We start from the raw sequence: 15,564 nt of genomic DNA on the forward strand, positions 1-15,564 counted from the left end.
CTCCTGGCAATTTGGCGAAGGTTCGAAGCCAGAGATATTGAATCGATCATATCGTCGCAAAGTTTGTTGGATAAATTGGACAAATAAAAAAAAAAATAACTAAACGCAACACGCAGGGTAACCTTTTTTGCCCATAACGAGGCAGCATAGCCATCAAAGCAAAGTCCAATCCAATCAAATTTTCAAACCGCTTGATCCTCACTAGGGTCGCGGGGGGTGCTGGAGCCTATCCCAGCCGTCTTCGGGCAGTAGGCGGGGGACACCCTGAATCGGTTGCCAGCCAATCGCAGGGCACACAGAAACGAACAACCATCCACACCCACACTCGCACCTAGGGACAATTTAGAGCGTCCAATCAGCCTGCCATGCATGTTTTTGGAATGTGGGAGGAAACCGGAGCACCCGGAGAAAACCCACACAAGCCCGGGGAGAACATGCAAACTCCACACAGGGAGGCCGGCGCTGGAATCGAACCCGGTACCTCTGCGCTGTGAATCAAAGCAAAGTGTACTTTTGAATTACTCGTATACAAACAGAATCTGTCAGCTGCCTGCTTCCAGTAACGACTGTGAGCCAGCCACTCAGATTTTTTTATTTGATTTTAATTTTTTTACATACAGTCCAGCTGAGCTTCTCCGCCCACGACTTGGCGGGTGGACTGGACTAAGATCATCCATTTCCAGGAAACAAGTGGACTACACTAAGCAGGAGCTGCCTTTCTCGTCTCATTTCGAACCCCAAGCCACACTCGACATTGGCGACGGAGGAGATGAGGGCGGAGCGTTGCAGTGGCCCGTTTTATGAAAATCAGCCAGACAAAGTTTGCCCTGAGGTGGCCTGTCACGTAAAGGAACCCGCTGAACTTCAAGGGACAAAAAAACAATGCACAATCTGTCTAGTTTATTAAGGAATTTCCCAACAATTTGGGATCGTCGAATGGCTTTGACTAAACGAAGTTCGAGAGCAAAAATTCAACTTCGTTTCGTCAGGTTGATTTAATAAGCAGCCGCGGTCATTAGCACATTGGACGCGCATTTGGCGTCTCGTACAAAGACGAGAATGATTTAAGGGTCCTCGGTGTGCGTTAATTTCTGCGGAGGCGCCCCATATGCTCTCGATTTCGAGCTATTGTCTGCTACTCTCGCAAGAAAAGACGCTTTGATCGGCTGCAAAGTGTTTGTCGCGCACAAAGAGGTTGGAGCGTTCACTCCGTCTTTGTGCCCGTCCTTTTTTTTTTTTAACGTCTTCTTCTAATCTCCTTGCCAATGACCCTTACCCGGCTTTACTCCGACCCCGTCGCTCTCCCTCTTTGGAGCCCCGTCACATGGGGAAGTTGGAAGGGTGGCTGCGAAGGGATCCTTTGGTGCCAGATGCAAGGATGCGTCAAACTTGCGCCTTTCAAAGCTTTTAAACGGGAGATGATGACTTCATCCATTTACACCCATGTATAATTCATACAACGCCGTAAATTTGCCTCGTATGCATTCAGCAGAGGAAGCCCGGAGTCAGCGAAGGGGCAAGCCGGCGTGGTGACCGTGGCACTCCGCTGGCCGATAGAACTTTCATATTCCGAGTGGGTTAACACCGCAGCTCTTAAACCCCGTCGTCCATCTCCGCTTTTATGACACGATCCCATTGCTCGTCCTCAACCTTTGACCTCACGAACGCACTCTCGCAATGCTCGACAACCCAGAGGGAACTAAGAACCGGGCACACCGACGACAATAAGAACCGTAAGGGTTTAACGGGACAAAGGGGCCGTCAATAGAGTCCACAAAGTGATCGCTCGGAAGCGTATTTCAAAATATGTAGAATCTAATGACAACCGAGTAGGCCCTTTTCCCGAAAAGCCCCGCCCCCCTACCCCCTTACCCCTTCGCCTCACTGAAAGCGCAGGTGAAATCTCAACAACAGGTGTTTTTATAAGTGCGCTACGGCTTTAAAAGGGGAAGTGCAAAGTCCTGGTATTTACGAACAAGCACTCCATTATGTTTTATGGGACGGGGCTTAATGGTTTAGACGACCAACTGTAAAACACCCAAGTCAAGGGCCCGGGAGATTAGCTGCCTCCACTGAGCTAAATACAGCGGGGGGGGGGGGGGGGAGAGGGAGTGGAGCAGAGAAAAAAGGGGGTGGTCCATCCATCAATATGCCACGCCGAGAGGTATTGACTCATGAGGAGGAGAGGCAGAGGCCAAGGGAAAAGGGATGACCTATTAGCCTCTGACAACGCCGGCGCAGGGAGGCCCGGTAGTCCAGTGGTTAGCACGTCGGCTTCACAGTGCAGAGGTACCGGGTTCGATTCCAGCTCCGGCCTCCCTGTGTGGAGTTTGCATGTTCTCCCCGGGCCTGCGTGGGTTTTCTCCGGGTGCTCCGGTTTCCTCCCACATTCCAAAAACATGCGTGGCAGGCTGATTGAACACTCTAGATTGTCCCTGGGTGTGAGTGTGAGCGTTGGATGGTTGTTCGTCTATGTGTGCCCTGCGATTGGCTGGCAACCGATTCAGGGTGTCCCCCGCCTACTGCCCGGAGACGGCTGGGATGGGCTCCAGCACCCCCCGCGACCCTAGTGAGGATCAAGCGGCTTGGAAGATGAATGAATGAATGAATGAACGCCGGCGCAGAATTTCATTTCCCCCAAAATGAAAAGCGTTTACGCGCTCGTCTTTCATTGGTTTGGGAGTGACGTCCAGGTGCTTCGCTCGCCAAAAACTACAGAAACAATTAAGAGCGCTATATGACGCTTCGAATGCGGTATTGAATATTTCATGAATGATTCATCAGGGTGGGGGGGGGCAGGATGTTTGGCATTTGGAGAAAGCACCATGAGATAACATCTAAAAAAAACCCATCAAGAGGTTTCTAAGAAGAAGAAAAAAAAGGACGAGAAAGCAACGCGACGATATTTCGCAAGACTCGTTTGCAGCCATTGGAGAAAGGAGGTCACGTTTGCGGGTTGCCCGCTTCCGACATTGACCCGACTTTTAAAAACCAGGCAGCGGCGGCGATGAGGAAATGGAAGCCGCAGTTACTGTCTCCCCGCGATATAAAGTACATCGCTCATTGCCGGGATTACTCGGGCTGAGGTCAAAGAAGGCAAACTATCCGGAGAGCATACCAGACACGTCGCATAATCACAAAAACAAAGCACGCAGTCACTTGAGCGAAATGATTCTGAATGAGAATATGGCTCCTGTTTTTTTTTTTTTTCTTACTTTCTGGTACGCGTCAAAGCCCACGCCCACATGTCAAATACCAGGGAGATTTGGAGCGTGGAAGCCAGTTGTTGACATCTAAATCAAGCAGATTCTCCGCCGCTTGATGAATGGTCTTTGAACGATGACTAAGCTGGAAGGGATGTGAAGCCCACCTGCTTTTACTCTCCCGGTGTTGTTAATTAAATGTCATTATTTTGCTATTTAGCGGTCATTTCAAACAAAAGGAGTGAGGCGGACGAACTGCTACTCCCAAGCTTCGGCCGTGATTGAAACCAGGCACCTCGCTCGCTCTCTTCGCACTATTACGACGCTTTAAACGATGATTTACCACTTTGAGTGATGATGACGAGCCCTTGCTAGGTTCTCAGTCAAGGCTACTGTCCTTTGTATACATTCATTCATTCATCTTCCGAGCCGCTTGATCCTCACTAGGGTCGCGGGGGGTGCTGGAGCCTATCCCAGCTGTCTTCGGGCAGTAGGCGGGGGACACCCTGAATCGGTTGCCAGCCAATCGCAGGGCACACAGAAACAAACAACCATTCACACTCACACCTAGGGACAATTTAGAGTGTTCAATCAGCCTGCCACGCATGTTTTTGGAATGTGGGAGGAAACCGGAGCACCCGGAGAAAACCCACGCAGGCCCGGGGAGAACATGCAAACTCCACACAGGGAGGCCGGAGCTGGAATCGAACCCGGTACCCCTGCACTGTGAAGCCGACGTGCTAACCACTGGACTACCGGGCCGCCCTTTTGTATACCCCAAACCTTAAAAAAAAAAGTATCGGAGGACAGGCAGAGGCCCTTTTTAAATATTTTTTGTTGTTTTTTTTTTAATCTCTGCCAGCTTTTAGTCATCGTTTACAACCCACTATGACCTTATAACCAAAAAAAAAAAAAAATCCCCCCCAAAAAAACCATAATATTTATGTGGACTCAAAAAGCTACATTGAATACCACAACCACAATCCCCGACGTTCATGTGCCGTACACCTGGAAGAAACAAAATGGATCCACACAAGTTTCTCCACTGTTATGCACTGGAAAATTCAGCCTCCCGTGTTTAAGGACCCCCCCTCACCTGCCTCCGAAGGAAACACGTCTGTGCGGTTTCCTGAGGAGAGCGCTATGTCTAGAATAATTTCCATTGCTACAAGCGAAAGTCATTCTGTTCCCCCTTTTCCTGACCTCTATTTGCCTTTACAGTGTTTACAATCTCACTCTTTCCGAATCAACTGCCGCCTCCAATCAAGACGGCTTAATTAGGACCACTGGCTACAGGAAACAAAGTAGAAAAATGTGGGGGAGACTTGTTGAAAAATGGATACATACACACACGCGCACAAAAAAAAAAAAAAAGATCCGTCTGGCCGGCGCGTTTGCTACCAGGAGAGTCATCATGTAGCATTTGTTTTGCCCCGCTTGTGTGTGCAACGCTGATTGAAGCGGGCCGAGGTAAGATTGGACGAGCCGCCCCTGGAGGATTTCTCAGGCCACACAGGCTGGGAGTTGAGTTACAACTCAGCCGCAAACCAAATGGTCAGGAAGCCGAAGGACGAGACCGCCAAGGCGATCTTGCGGCGGGGCGGCGGGCGCAAGCGAAAGATTTGCCTTTTGATTAATCGAGGAACGAGAGGTGTGGATTGGGTCTCTTGAAATGATTTCATCATGACTCGTAAGAAATCAACCAAGAAACGTTGCGGCGATGGACCGCAAGAGATTTGCGGTGACTTACTTGTGCGGAGAGGAGCGGTTGAAGCACGTCTTGGTCACATCCGTTATGTCGGGGTTGCAACAGTCACCAAGGTCGTAGTAGAAATTTTCCCAGTTACATTCCGGGTCGCACACGCCGTTGCCCTGCTTGCTCTCGGGGCAGCGGCTGCGGTGGCCCGACACGCAGTCTCCCGCGTCGAAGCCGGTGAGCGGATGGTTGCATTCCGGGTCGCAGGCGTCGTCGCCCACTTTGCTGATGTCGCAATTGGCCAGAATCAACCTGTTGCGGAGGGACGAGTTGGTGACGTTGTGAATGCTGAGCTCCCAGCTGATGTTGTAGGGACCGAAGGCGTCATTCAGTCGCTGGTGTTGCAAGCTGATTTGGTGCTCCGACACGGTCGGCTTGCTCCGCGTATCGTCCCAGATATTGATCACGCGGTAGCGTACTTTCTTGGCGCGTCGGAAGCTGGGGAGCAGGTTGTAATTTTTGATGACCTCCACGTTGTCGCAAACCGTCTGGCCGCAAACGGGAGGCTCCAGCGTCGTGTCTAATAATCCTTCGGCGTTTGCTCCGCCGCCCTGGAAGCCCGTCCGCCCGCCTCCCCTCTGCTCCGGCTGAGGGAAGCTACCGTCTTTCACGGTCAGCCACTTCCTGCCCGGGTGCTCAAAAGTTTCCCGTATGACCAGCTGAGGTAGATCTTGCGGATCCTCGTTGCCCTGCATATCCCTGATGATCTGCCTCTGCCCTCGAGCGCTCCTCCACAGAGCCACCCTCTCCACCGCCCCCCTGTAGTTATGATTCAGCGCGTTGCCCCCGATCATCAGCACTTTGCACTTCTTGGTCAGGTGACTGAAGACGTCACCCGATTGCTCGCGACTCACGCCGACCTGGGCGCCGTTGACGAAAAGCTTCATGTAGACGCCGTCGTAGGTGACGGCCAGGTGCGCCCACTGATTTGGGACGTAGCGTGCGTTGGAGTGGATGACGGCGGCCTTGTGCGCACGATCGGTCTTCAGGGAGAAGAAGAAGCGAGGGTCTCGGTTGCCGTGTTCGCTGACCGACCGGATGCCGAGCAACCAGCCTCGGTCGCTGGAGGCGTAGAAACATTTATCGTAAAGGCCTGGGGAGACAACAGAAGAAAACGTCGTTAACGTGAGCAGTCGCTGAGCTAACGTGAAGGATCGACCGTTTCCTAGTCTTCCCAAAATCGTTTCTGTGGTGCATCGACGGTGCGAGATAACCGTTTGTCTGTTTTTGTTTGTTTTCTAGTTGTACATACGTCCATTTTCGATTCAACAAAAAAAAATTTTAAGGGTCACGGCAAGCCTAAAGCAGATGACTTTGGGCAAAAATGGAAGACGACACCATGGACTGGTCATTGCCCAATCACAGGATTCAACACAGTCACTAAGTGGGAATTGAACCCATGCCGCCTGCACAGAAGTCACACAAGTGAGAATTGTCTCATACGGGAACATTTTAGCTGTTTATCCCAAAAAGGTCCCAATGACGATTCTTGCTAGCTTAGTCCCTGACGGCGACAAGAGGCAAAACTTCTCCCCACCGCGGCGTTATCCAAGGACGTCTTTACGGAAGACGCCAAAAAGGTCCTGTTATTCTTATAGCAAGAGTCGAGTGACTCGCCAGAGTTAAAAAGACATCGATACTCAGGTGGAGAAAACTCACAGCAGCTGCTCCGGACTGCCATGTTCGAGCTTGAGAGATTTGGCCGCAACACAATGGAGTCTGTTAGCAGGAGGGAGTAAGCGTGGTACAAATATGTCTCTGCAGGCAAACGTGAAGCATGCAGAGATTCCACGCAGATGGGGTTGGGGGGTAGGGGGGGTTGGCTTTTGACGCATTTGTCTAAATAGAGCTGTGGATTTGGTCAGATATTGTGGTCTTGTCTTATCCGTCACGCGAGGCTATCCGCAGAGTCAACGTGATCACCCACCAGAACACGAGGGAACATGCGAGAACTGTCCGCCCGCCCGCCAAGATCCTCAATAAAACTCAACTCAATCGTATACGTTCGTAAAAGTCGAATATACGTACGACTGGGGTAATTGTTATTTCCAGCTGTCGAGATCGCAGCGCGGACGCATGAGTGTGATTTATTTTTCTTCCATATATCTGAGGGCGTGTTGTCCTGGAAATTGGGTTGAAGTGCATGTTTGGCTTAGGGAAACTCCATGGAAATCTCTCTGTATAGGCTTTTTTCGTGAACACTGAGTGCATTTAAAGTTGTTAGTGTAAATGTCCCTTGCCAGCTAAGTAGCCAGAAAAGACCAGTTCTCTACTGAGGCCTTGTTATTGTAGAGGCACCAAAACACCCTTTTTCCTGTTTCACTTGGACCATGTGTGTCAGCTCCAGCATGGTAATGTGTTTTCACTTCTTAGGGGGATCTCTGAATGCTAACTGTTTGTTTGTTTAACGCTTGTTGAGGTACGTATGTGACCGGCGCACACGTTCGGGTCCACGAGGGTTCAAGGTGAATGCCAGTTTGTGGCCCCGGCTGCTACGTTTCAGAAAAAAAGATTCAAAGGCACTTTGGCACCTTTTTGGGGGGACACTATCAGAGGTCTCATGCGGCGTTAAGTGGAACCGGGACTCTCATTCCCAGTTCCCGGCCAGTCAAAAATATTTCTGACCAGAGGCTAGTTGGCCAAACGGGATTTTTCAACTGGGCTTTGCTGGCAACCAGATCAGGGTGTACCTCGGCTAGTGCCCCAAGACAGCTGGGGTGGGCTCCTGCACGCCCCGCCACCCTTCACGAGGAGAAGCGGATTAGAAAATGGATGGATGGATGGATACTTTTCTAATGTTTACCTCTTCTTCTCAAAATGAATGGCTTCAAGTAACACATTAAGGTGACTAGTCCTCATAAAGGGGAATAATCAAACCCTCTCTCAACTCGCTCTTCCCACATCGATCGGCCCGTCTCCGGCTAGTGGTGAATGTTAACTTTGATCTGGTTCTCATTAGAGAGGCGAGCGGCTTCAGGATGCATTCATTATCTTGTTCATTCAATGGACTTATGTTCCAAAAAGAGAGAGACGATCCGGGTTCAGCGTCAAGGTCAGGCCTGAGGTGGATGACGCTCACCGTCTTTTCACTTGGTTGGAAGGAAAATTTTTTTAAAAAGTCCTCCAGCTGTCTGCCGGTGCACTCAAGGCTAAAAGGTGTGCTCCAATGCTTGCAGGGCTCCTCGTGTAAACAACTGTCATCATTTCTGCCATGCTCAATTAATCTAACACGCGGATATTACTACTAGCACCTGCTTTCATGACTCCCCTGGGTAGCACAGTCAATATTCGAGTCCCATCAAGCTAACTCTAGTCACAAAAAAACAGGACATGGCAGTGGACCATCGTACTGCTACCAACAGGTTAGACACAAGTACTTGGAAACATGAGTTTTGATCCTTTTATGCTGGTGACGTGGTCTCTGATTCTTTGAATATTGTCCCGAGAATGTCTGGGCGCGCTCCAAAGTGTACGTTTGGGATGAACGGCAAGCACAAGCGGCATATGTTTCCCATGATATACCGTACGTTTTTGTCGGCGCACATTAAGGGATTTGCACTCGTTCCAAAGGCCGCCTTGCGTTTGACTGGGTCCAATGAAAACACCCTCGAGAAAACAAAAGGCTCGAGAAAGTGAATCAGCATTAACGGAGCGGCGCGCTACAAAGAAACACGTCGGCTTTGAGCGGACAAACAATGAAGCGTGTTGACTTTGTCACCCGACGAGAGGTGAAAAGCCTTTCTTCCGAAAGCCAGTTTCCCTGAAGGATGACGGAAAATTCCAGCGATATTTAATCGAAAGTATGAACAAATAAAAAAAAAAGATATTGATGATAAAAATGTCATGACATCAGATATTGAGACTTTAAACATTTAAATAGGCTGTCAGGCTTGAATATTGGAGACTACTTCTTGGAGTCTCCGCATTTGCGAGTCTGCCAAGAAGGGTCAGTTTAAAAGGGTTTCAGGTTATTGGACCCTGACAGCTTTTTTATTGTATTTTTTGCACCGTAACTTTTTTATTGTGACATTGACATCCCATTAAGGTCCTTGGAGGCGCTCATATTCACTCTATGGCGAAACGAATAAGGATTCCGTGAGCGAGTACATTCCGTCTTTGGCTTGGAGAGCAATTGCAATGTTTACACCGACAGAAATAATACGATTGAGATGATTTAAAAATAAAAATAATCAACATTCTTCCTGGGATACTCCACAGCGATCTTGCCTTTAAAATACGTCGCCTAAATGACCTCCTTGTACTCAGAAGAGAGGGTCAAAAAAATGAGTTAGGGAAGTTGATCAAACACGTTTTTCTTGGCCAGGAACGGTCGGATGCTCGAGGCGTTGCGAGCGAGCGTGTTGACGGGCGCAAGTTGTGCCGCCGCGACTTTCGTGCGGTGAATAAAGCGAGTTTTCGTTGAAGATGTGCCGGTTGATTGTCTGGCCCACAATGAATGGGAACTTAGATCTGCCACACAAGCATTCTCAGCCACACAATAGGCTATGACGGTTTTCCAATATACCTTACATGCAAGAATGTGAGAGGGAGCCTGAATATCCCGTAGAAAACCCAAAATACGTGCAGGATGGATTTTGAAACATTTAACGTCAAAACTGTGAGGCAGACATGCAAACCACGACGACGCTGTGTCGGAGTCTTTGCTTCAGACACTTGGGAATCTCTGATTGACATTTAAAATATTTTTCTTCCCAGGATGACAGTTTTTTTTATTCATTCATTCATTCGTTCATCTTCCGAACCGCTTGATCCTCACGAGGGTCGCGGGGGGTGCTGGAGCCTATCCCAGCTGTCTCCGGGCAGTAGGCGGGGGACACCCTGAATCGGTTGCCAGCCAATCGCAGGGCACACAGAGACGAACAACCATTCGCACTCACACTCACAACTAGGGACAATTTAGAGTGTTCAATCAGCCTGCCACGCATGTTTTTGGAATGTGGGAGGAAACCGGAGCACCCGGAGAAAACCCACAGCAGGCCTGGGGAGAACATGCAAACTCCACACAGGGAGGCCGGAGCTGGAATCGAACCCGGTACCTCTGCACTGTGAAGCCGACGCGCTAACCACTGGTCTACCGGGCCGCCCCGGTTTTTTTTTTAATTTTTTTTTGGGGGGGGGGGGTAATGTGGTCATGATTGCCTTCATCTGGTTCGCACCAGACCCGAATGCAACTGAAGCACCGGGTAGTAGTACATCCGTTATCTCAGCAAATATCAGCTGATGTCTGCATGGAAATCTCCCTCAAGAGAACCCTGGTTTGCCTTACCATTTATTTTCTTCTTCCCCTCCCCGATGCGGGACAATGCAACATGACCCGGATACGGGGCTAATAGGCCACAACAAAGTTTGCATAACATTTGGATACAGAACTTGATGTTCTGATTGTGCGTATGAGCGTAACAGAATTTTTTTTTTCTTTTTCGCTCAAGCTGGGATCAATTCTGACCACATGTAACAATCTTAGCTGTACTCAACCGAACAAGAAGACAAAACGTACCCGGAGATTTGATCTGTTGATTGGTCACGCATGCCAATCGACAGACAGTATTTGGACGACCAAAAGATTGACTTTGCCAGCTCTCGAGTCAGAAAGGAAAATACCCCTCTTAACAAGTCCTTCGTGTACAATAAATAACGTCTACTTTTTGGTATGCGCTACCACAGGGAACACACTGTATTAGGCAAGGGACAAGAGGTGTGATTGCCACATGCTAGTCAATAAACAAACACAGTGCAGCTCTGCCTCTGGCGAGTGCACCTCATGGCTACCAATCTGCTTTTTGGCAGTACGTCAAATTTGGCTAACAGTCGCCAAGCCTCCTTGCTTGGCGACTTGCTTGGCGTAGTCGTGGTTTGCGCTCCTCGGGAAACCTCATAGCCACCGCTAAGCTACGTGCTAGGCTAATTTGTACCGCAGGGGTGGGCAAGTCAGTCTTGTCCGTCAGGCATCATTCTGTCATTATTTCAGGCCCAAACAGACGGGAAGCGGGTGCGGTAGCCGATAGGTGTTATTACGTCATACAGGTACATGCAAAAAAAAAAATTATAATAGATATTGTGATGATTGGTGAAACAAAAGTCAATATGTGACAAGTGAAGGAATACAGCACTGTTTTATATACATTGCATATATATTTTTTTTTTAACTGGAGTATGAGTATGCCTGCGTGTAGCGCAGTTATTACTCTCTTGATGCCAATTGGCTGTCGCCGCCGACGATGGACGGCCTGGGCCGGCCTGAAATAATGACGGGATGATGACTGACGGATTACCCACCACGATTGTACTGCACGGTCTATTGTCAAGTCTTCCGTTAATCTTCACCTTCATAAAGGCAGTGAACCGCTCTGAATGGTAGCAAATAGAACGATAAAACGGCAAATGGCAAAGTGTCAACAGCTACTGCAAAAATCCGTAACCCCGGGAATGACCTCATACGTTACCAATTTGGACAAACTTTTTGCTGGATGTTTCAATGACACATTTAAGCTGTTAAATATGATTGTGTGTGTGTATACAGTATACTGCATATATATCCATCCATCCATCCATCCATTTTCTGAACCGCTTAATCCTCACTAGGGTCGCGGGGGGTGCTGGAGCCTATCCCAGCCGTCTTCGGGCAGTAGGCGGGGGACACCCTGAATCGGTTGCCAGCCAATCGCAGGGCACACAGAGACGAACAACCATCCACGCTCACAATCACACCTAGGGACAATTTAGAGCGTCCAATCAGCCTGCCATGCATGTTTTTGGAATGTGGGAGGAAACCGGAGCACCCGGAGAAAACCCACGCAGGCCCGGGGAGAACATGCAAACTCCACACAGGGAGGCCGGAGCCGGAATCGAACCCGGTATCTCTGCACTGTGAAGCCGACGTGTTAACCACTGGACTACCGGGCCGCCTACTGCATATATATATCTATATATATCTCTATATATCTCTATATATATAGAGATATATAGACAGTATATATATAAACCAAGTACTTTGAGATACTATTACTACATCTGGTCTGCTGGGAGACGGAAAGCACAGCTGGTGCTCATTGGTAGAACCAATTTGTCAGTGTAACAAATGAGAAAACATGACAACAAATGACCCAAAATAAACCTGTGTGCTTATTTAGGCTTGCTGAGAATTCCCGCCGGACACTGCGGTGAGTCTCCACAGTCTCCACATTGCGGGAGTGGCCTTGTCCGCTCGGATTAAAAAACTGTGTGATCCATGAGTGTTTTGAATGACACGGAATGTTTTTTGGGGAGTTTCCCCGCAGCCAACAGTTTTTTTTTCCTATGGAACCTATCCTCAACTATTCACTGAAAAACTAAAATATTCGCATATTTCTGTGCTCATTTTGTAACACCATAAGATGCTACATGATGGTGGGAAAGCCCTGGCTAATATTAAAGGAATTGGTGTCAAGGAAATATTATTGAAGTGATGTACTGAGTGACTTTTTCGAGTTTAGCCTGGGTTGTTAGTGGAAGTTGGCACATGTGCATGTCCAGGCATTTTTCTTATAAATAATTTAAAGATATTTATTCAAAAGCGTAATACAATGACCAGAAAAAAAATCTGTTCTTCTACACCTAAATTATCCAAGCATGCTTTATAATCTATTAATGAATCCACACAGCGCGTCCCACGACTCGCCCAAAGACAATGAGGTGACTTTTTATTTCTGGCCTGTCTGATTTCACGCATGGTTTCCCGCAACTTTCCAAATGAAAAATAACAACATATGTAAACGTGGTCCAAAAAAAAAAACTTGAGAAGAGAGAGGGAGAAGAGCGGGAGAAAGGGGTTGGGGGTGGGGGGGGGGGACACATGGAAAGGAGAAAACTGCAATGGTCAAAACAAGCCAGTCTAGAAAACAGCTGCTGCAAACAAGCCCCGTGGATCAAAACAAGGGGATGGGGGCATTTGCCGAGGCCTGAATTAGATTTAAAAGATTAGGCTTTATTGGGATTGTTTGATCATCTTATTTGCTCTCTTTTGGAGCCCCCCCACCCCCTGGTCACCACCATGGCAGAAGGTGATAAATTATGAGAGATGGCAGATGAAAAAACAATATTTGTGTTGGAATCAAGTTCAAATTCTCTTCGGTTGCTCTTTTAAAGGTGCGAAAGTGTATCCTGCACGGCCTCCCAGGCCATGTGTGTACATAGTATTAACATTAAATGCCACCACAAACTCTTACAATGCCCTCCCCACTCCGACACCCCCTTTTTGCAGAGCATGCCAACTGGCTGCTCTCAAAAGTGTACTCTGCAAACAACACACACCACCGCGATGTGTGTGAAGTCAGACACAGATAGAAATAAGTAAATTTGCTCATATGGTGGAGGCAAAGTCCCACCAAAAGCGTGCTGCATGCGAATACGCGCGAGGAGGTACCGGGTTCATTCCAGTTCAGTTCGGTTCAAAGGCAGCCAAGCAAGCCATCTGCACAAAGCAGGCAAAGGCAGCAGGTAACGTGTGTCGCGACGCTCCCTGTTGGCGAGCCGAGGTAGCGCAGGTCGTCGTGCACCGTAAATTGCTTTCACACCTCGACTTTTGGTGCACGCTTTCAACGCACGGCTGCAGATCCGAATGGAGAACCCGCTCACCCCCCACCCCCACCCCACCCCCTCTCCCGCGCGCGCCCCCAGAAAGTCCACCTCCGCACCCCGATGCATCATCATCATCATCATCATTCACTTGATCAATTTCAAAGATTTTAGGTTGCGCGGAGGGGTATGATCAGCATGAGCGCGGTGCGTCAAAGTGCGCAAAAGGCGCTCAATTCCTGCTGCCGATCGTTTGGAATAACGTCCAAAAAATGCGCGACGCGCGCTCCATATCAACTTCTCGTGTCGCGCTCGCAGCGCCAAACTTTCGGTACCATTACATCATAGTTTTAAAATAGCCGAGTGGGCTTTTGGAGGAATCGCCTCCGTCTGAACGCGCCGCGACACCAGCTGACGCGCTAAATCTGCTCCATCCGAGGCAAGCTGCGTGCAAGTACGCTGCCCTGCCACGAATGATGCCGAGTTGTCACCGGGCGGCTCGGATTAATATGTTGCATCGACTACAGCGAAATATGTCAATGTATCAAATAAGCGACACGGTGTTCCTACCTGCTATAACGGTGGGCGATCGCTGACCTCCCTCCGGCTTGATCCACATCTCAAGTGTGAAGTTTCCTCTGGGGATCTCCACGCCGGGCTTGAGCCGGAGCTGGTCACCCCTGCCGGTGAAGTAGACAGCCTTGCCCCGCTCGGGGGAGCTCAGCTCCGGCTGCGAGGAGGAGCGCCGACGCTGGCGGAGCCCCCGGCGCTCCAAGCCGGCCAGGGAGCGCTTGCCCCGGGGCAGACGCGTGGCGCAAGCCCCCGGGACGGCGGCTCTCGCCTCCCTCATGCGCACCAAGTCCCTCTTGGATCTGCCTTTCCGCCGCTCCACCGTTCCGCACTCTGATCCAAAACACAGGATGAGAATCACCAGGCAGGACACCCAGGGAGACGTCCAAAGTTTCATTTTTTCACAATGAAAATGGAAAACAAATGAGACATAAAAAATAAAAAAAAAACAAGTAGAAAAATATAGTCCACACTTCCTCTTCTTTTTGAAATCCTCTTCTTTTTTTGCGGTTGAAAGTGTCTAAATAAACCTCATAAAGCTTTGCTGTTTTCCCCCTTCTCTTTATAATGCGAAGCCACGACCCCCTCTCTTCTTAAGCAAAACTACTGTGGAGACATTGAGGGGACACGAGGAATATTTGATTCATGTATGTGTTCCACGGTGCCTTTTCAATGGGTCCCATTTAGCCAAAGGGATGACTAATAACTAATCAATCAAGGAGAGGGGGGTACGGCCGTTGCCCCCCCCCTCCTCATCCACCTCCCCTACCGCCCCCCCTCCCCTCCTTTCGGACGGCAGGAGTTACTCGCAGAGATCCACAGTTGTCCGCAAAGCTGCTGTCACACCTCCTCCCCCCTTTTCTTTTTTTGGGGGGGAATGCTTTATCCCACTCTTAAAATGACATTTCATCAATTAAAAAGAGTGGGAAAGTGGCAGCGAGGCAGCCACCCATATTTATTAAAAGAAATCTCCACCAAAAAAATTGTAAAGGGTCCCAACTTCTTTTAGGATGCTGTATTTAAAAAAAAAAAAAAGTCAAAAAAGTTGCGGGGGAGCGGGAGAGGGGGTGCCGAAGCGCAGCATCGGCCGTCCTCACGCGCGCTGAAAGCGGACACACTTGTGCGCACCAGTCGCTCCTCGCTCGCGGAGCCGGTTTCTCCCCAAGCGTGTGCGTGCGCAAGCGTGTGTATGGGTGTGCGTAGACATTCGAAAAGAACAACTCATGTTTCAAATGTTTCGGCTGTGTGTGAAAGTGTATGTGGTCTTATCACCCCCACCCCGTCGCCCTCAAAATGGGAAGTCTCTCTCTTACACACACACACACACACACACAGGCGCGCGCGCGCGCGGGCACACGCACTCGCAGGTAGGGAACTCTCACTGTCCACTGCATTCTGAGGTATGATTTTTATTGTGTGGGCTGTATCCCCCTGGTGGCCACATCTGGAACTAGCTCGCCA

The 15,564-nt window shown here is 49.3% G+C and overlaps 1 protein-coding gene across 3 annotated transcripts in view; it reads right to left on the reverse strand.

The window, feature by feature from the left end:
- pappaa (pregnancy-associated plasma protein A, pappalysin 1a) overlaps window positions 1-15,320 on the reverse strand; it is a 76,806-nt gene extending 61,486 nt beyond the window's left edge. For all 3 annotated transcript variants that reach the window (XR_007959776.1, XM_052050369.1, XM_052050368.1), the window contains exons 1-2: window positions 14,104-15,320; window positions 4,954-6,052 (exon numbers count right to left, since the gene is read on the reverse strand). Coding sequence is in view for 2 of the 3 variants with exons in the window: in XM_052050369.1 (XP_051906329.1) it covers window positions 4,954-6,052; window positions 14,104-14,500 (1,496 nt within the window). In the remaining variant the exon portion in view is untranslated. The remainder of the gene's footprint in view (window positions 1-4,953; window positions 6,053-14,103) is intronic.
- Between the last annotated feature and the right edge of the window lie 244 nt (window positions 15,321-15,564).

The sequence above is a fragment of the Hippocampus zosterae genome, chromosome 18 (genome assembly GCF_025434085.1).
Source record: "Hippocampus zosterae strain Florida chromosome 18, ASM2543408v3, whole genome shotgun sequence".
NCBI lineage: Eukaryota > Metazoa > Chordata > Actinopteri > Syngnathiformes > Syngnathidae > Hippocampus > Hippocampus zosterae.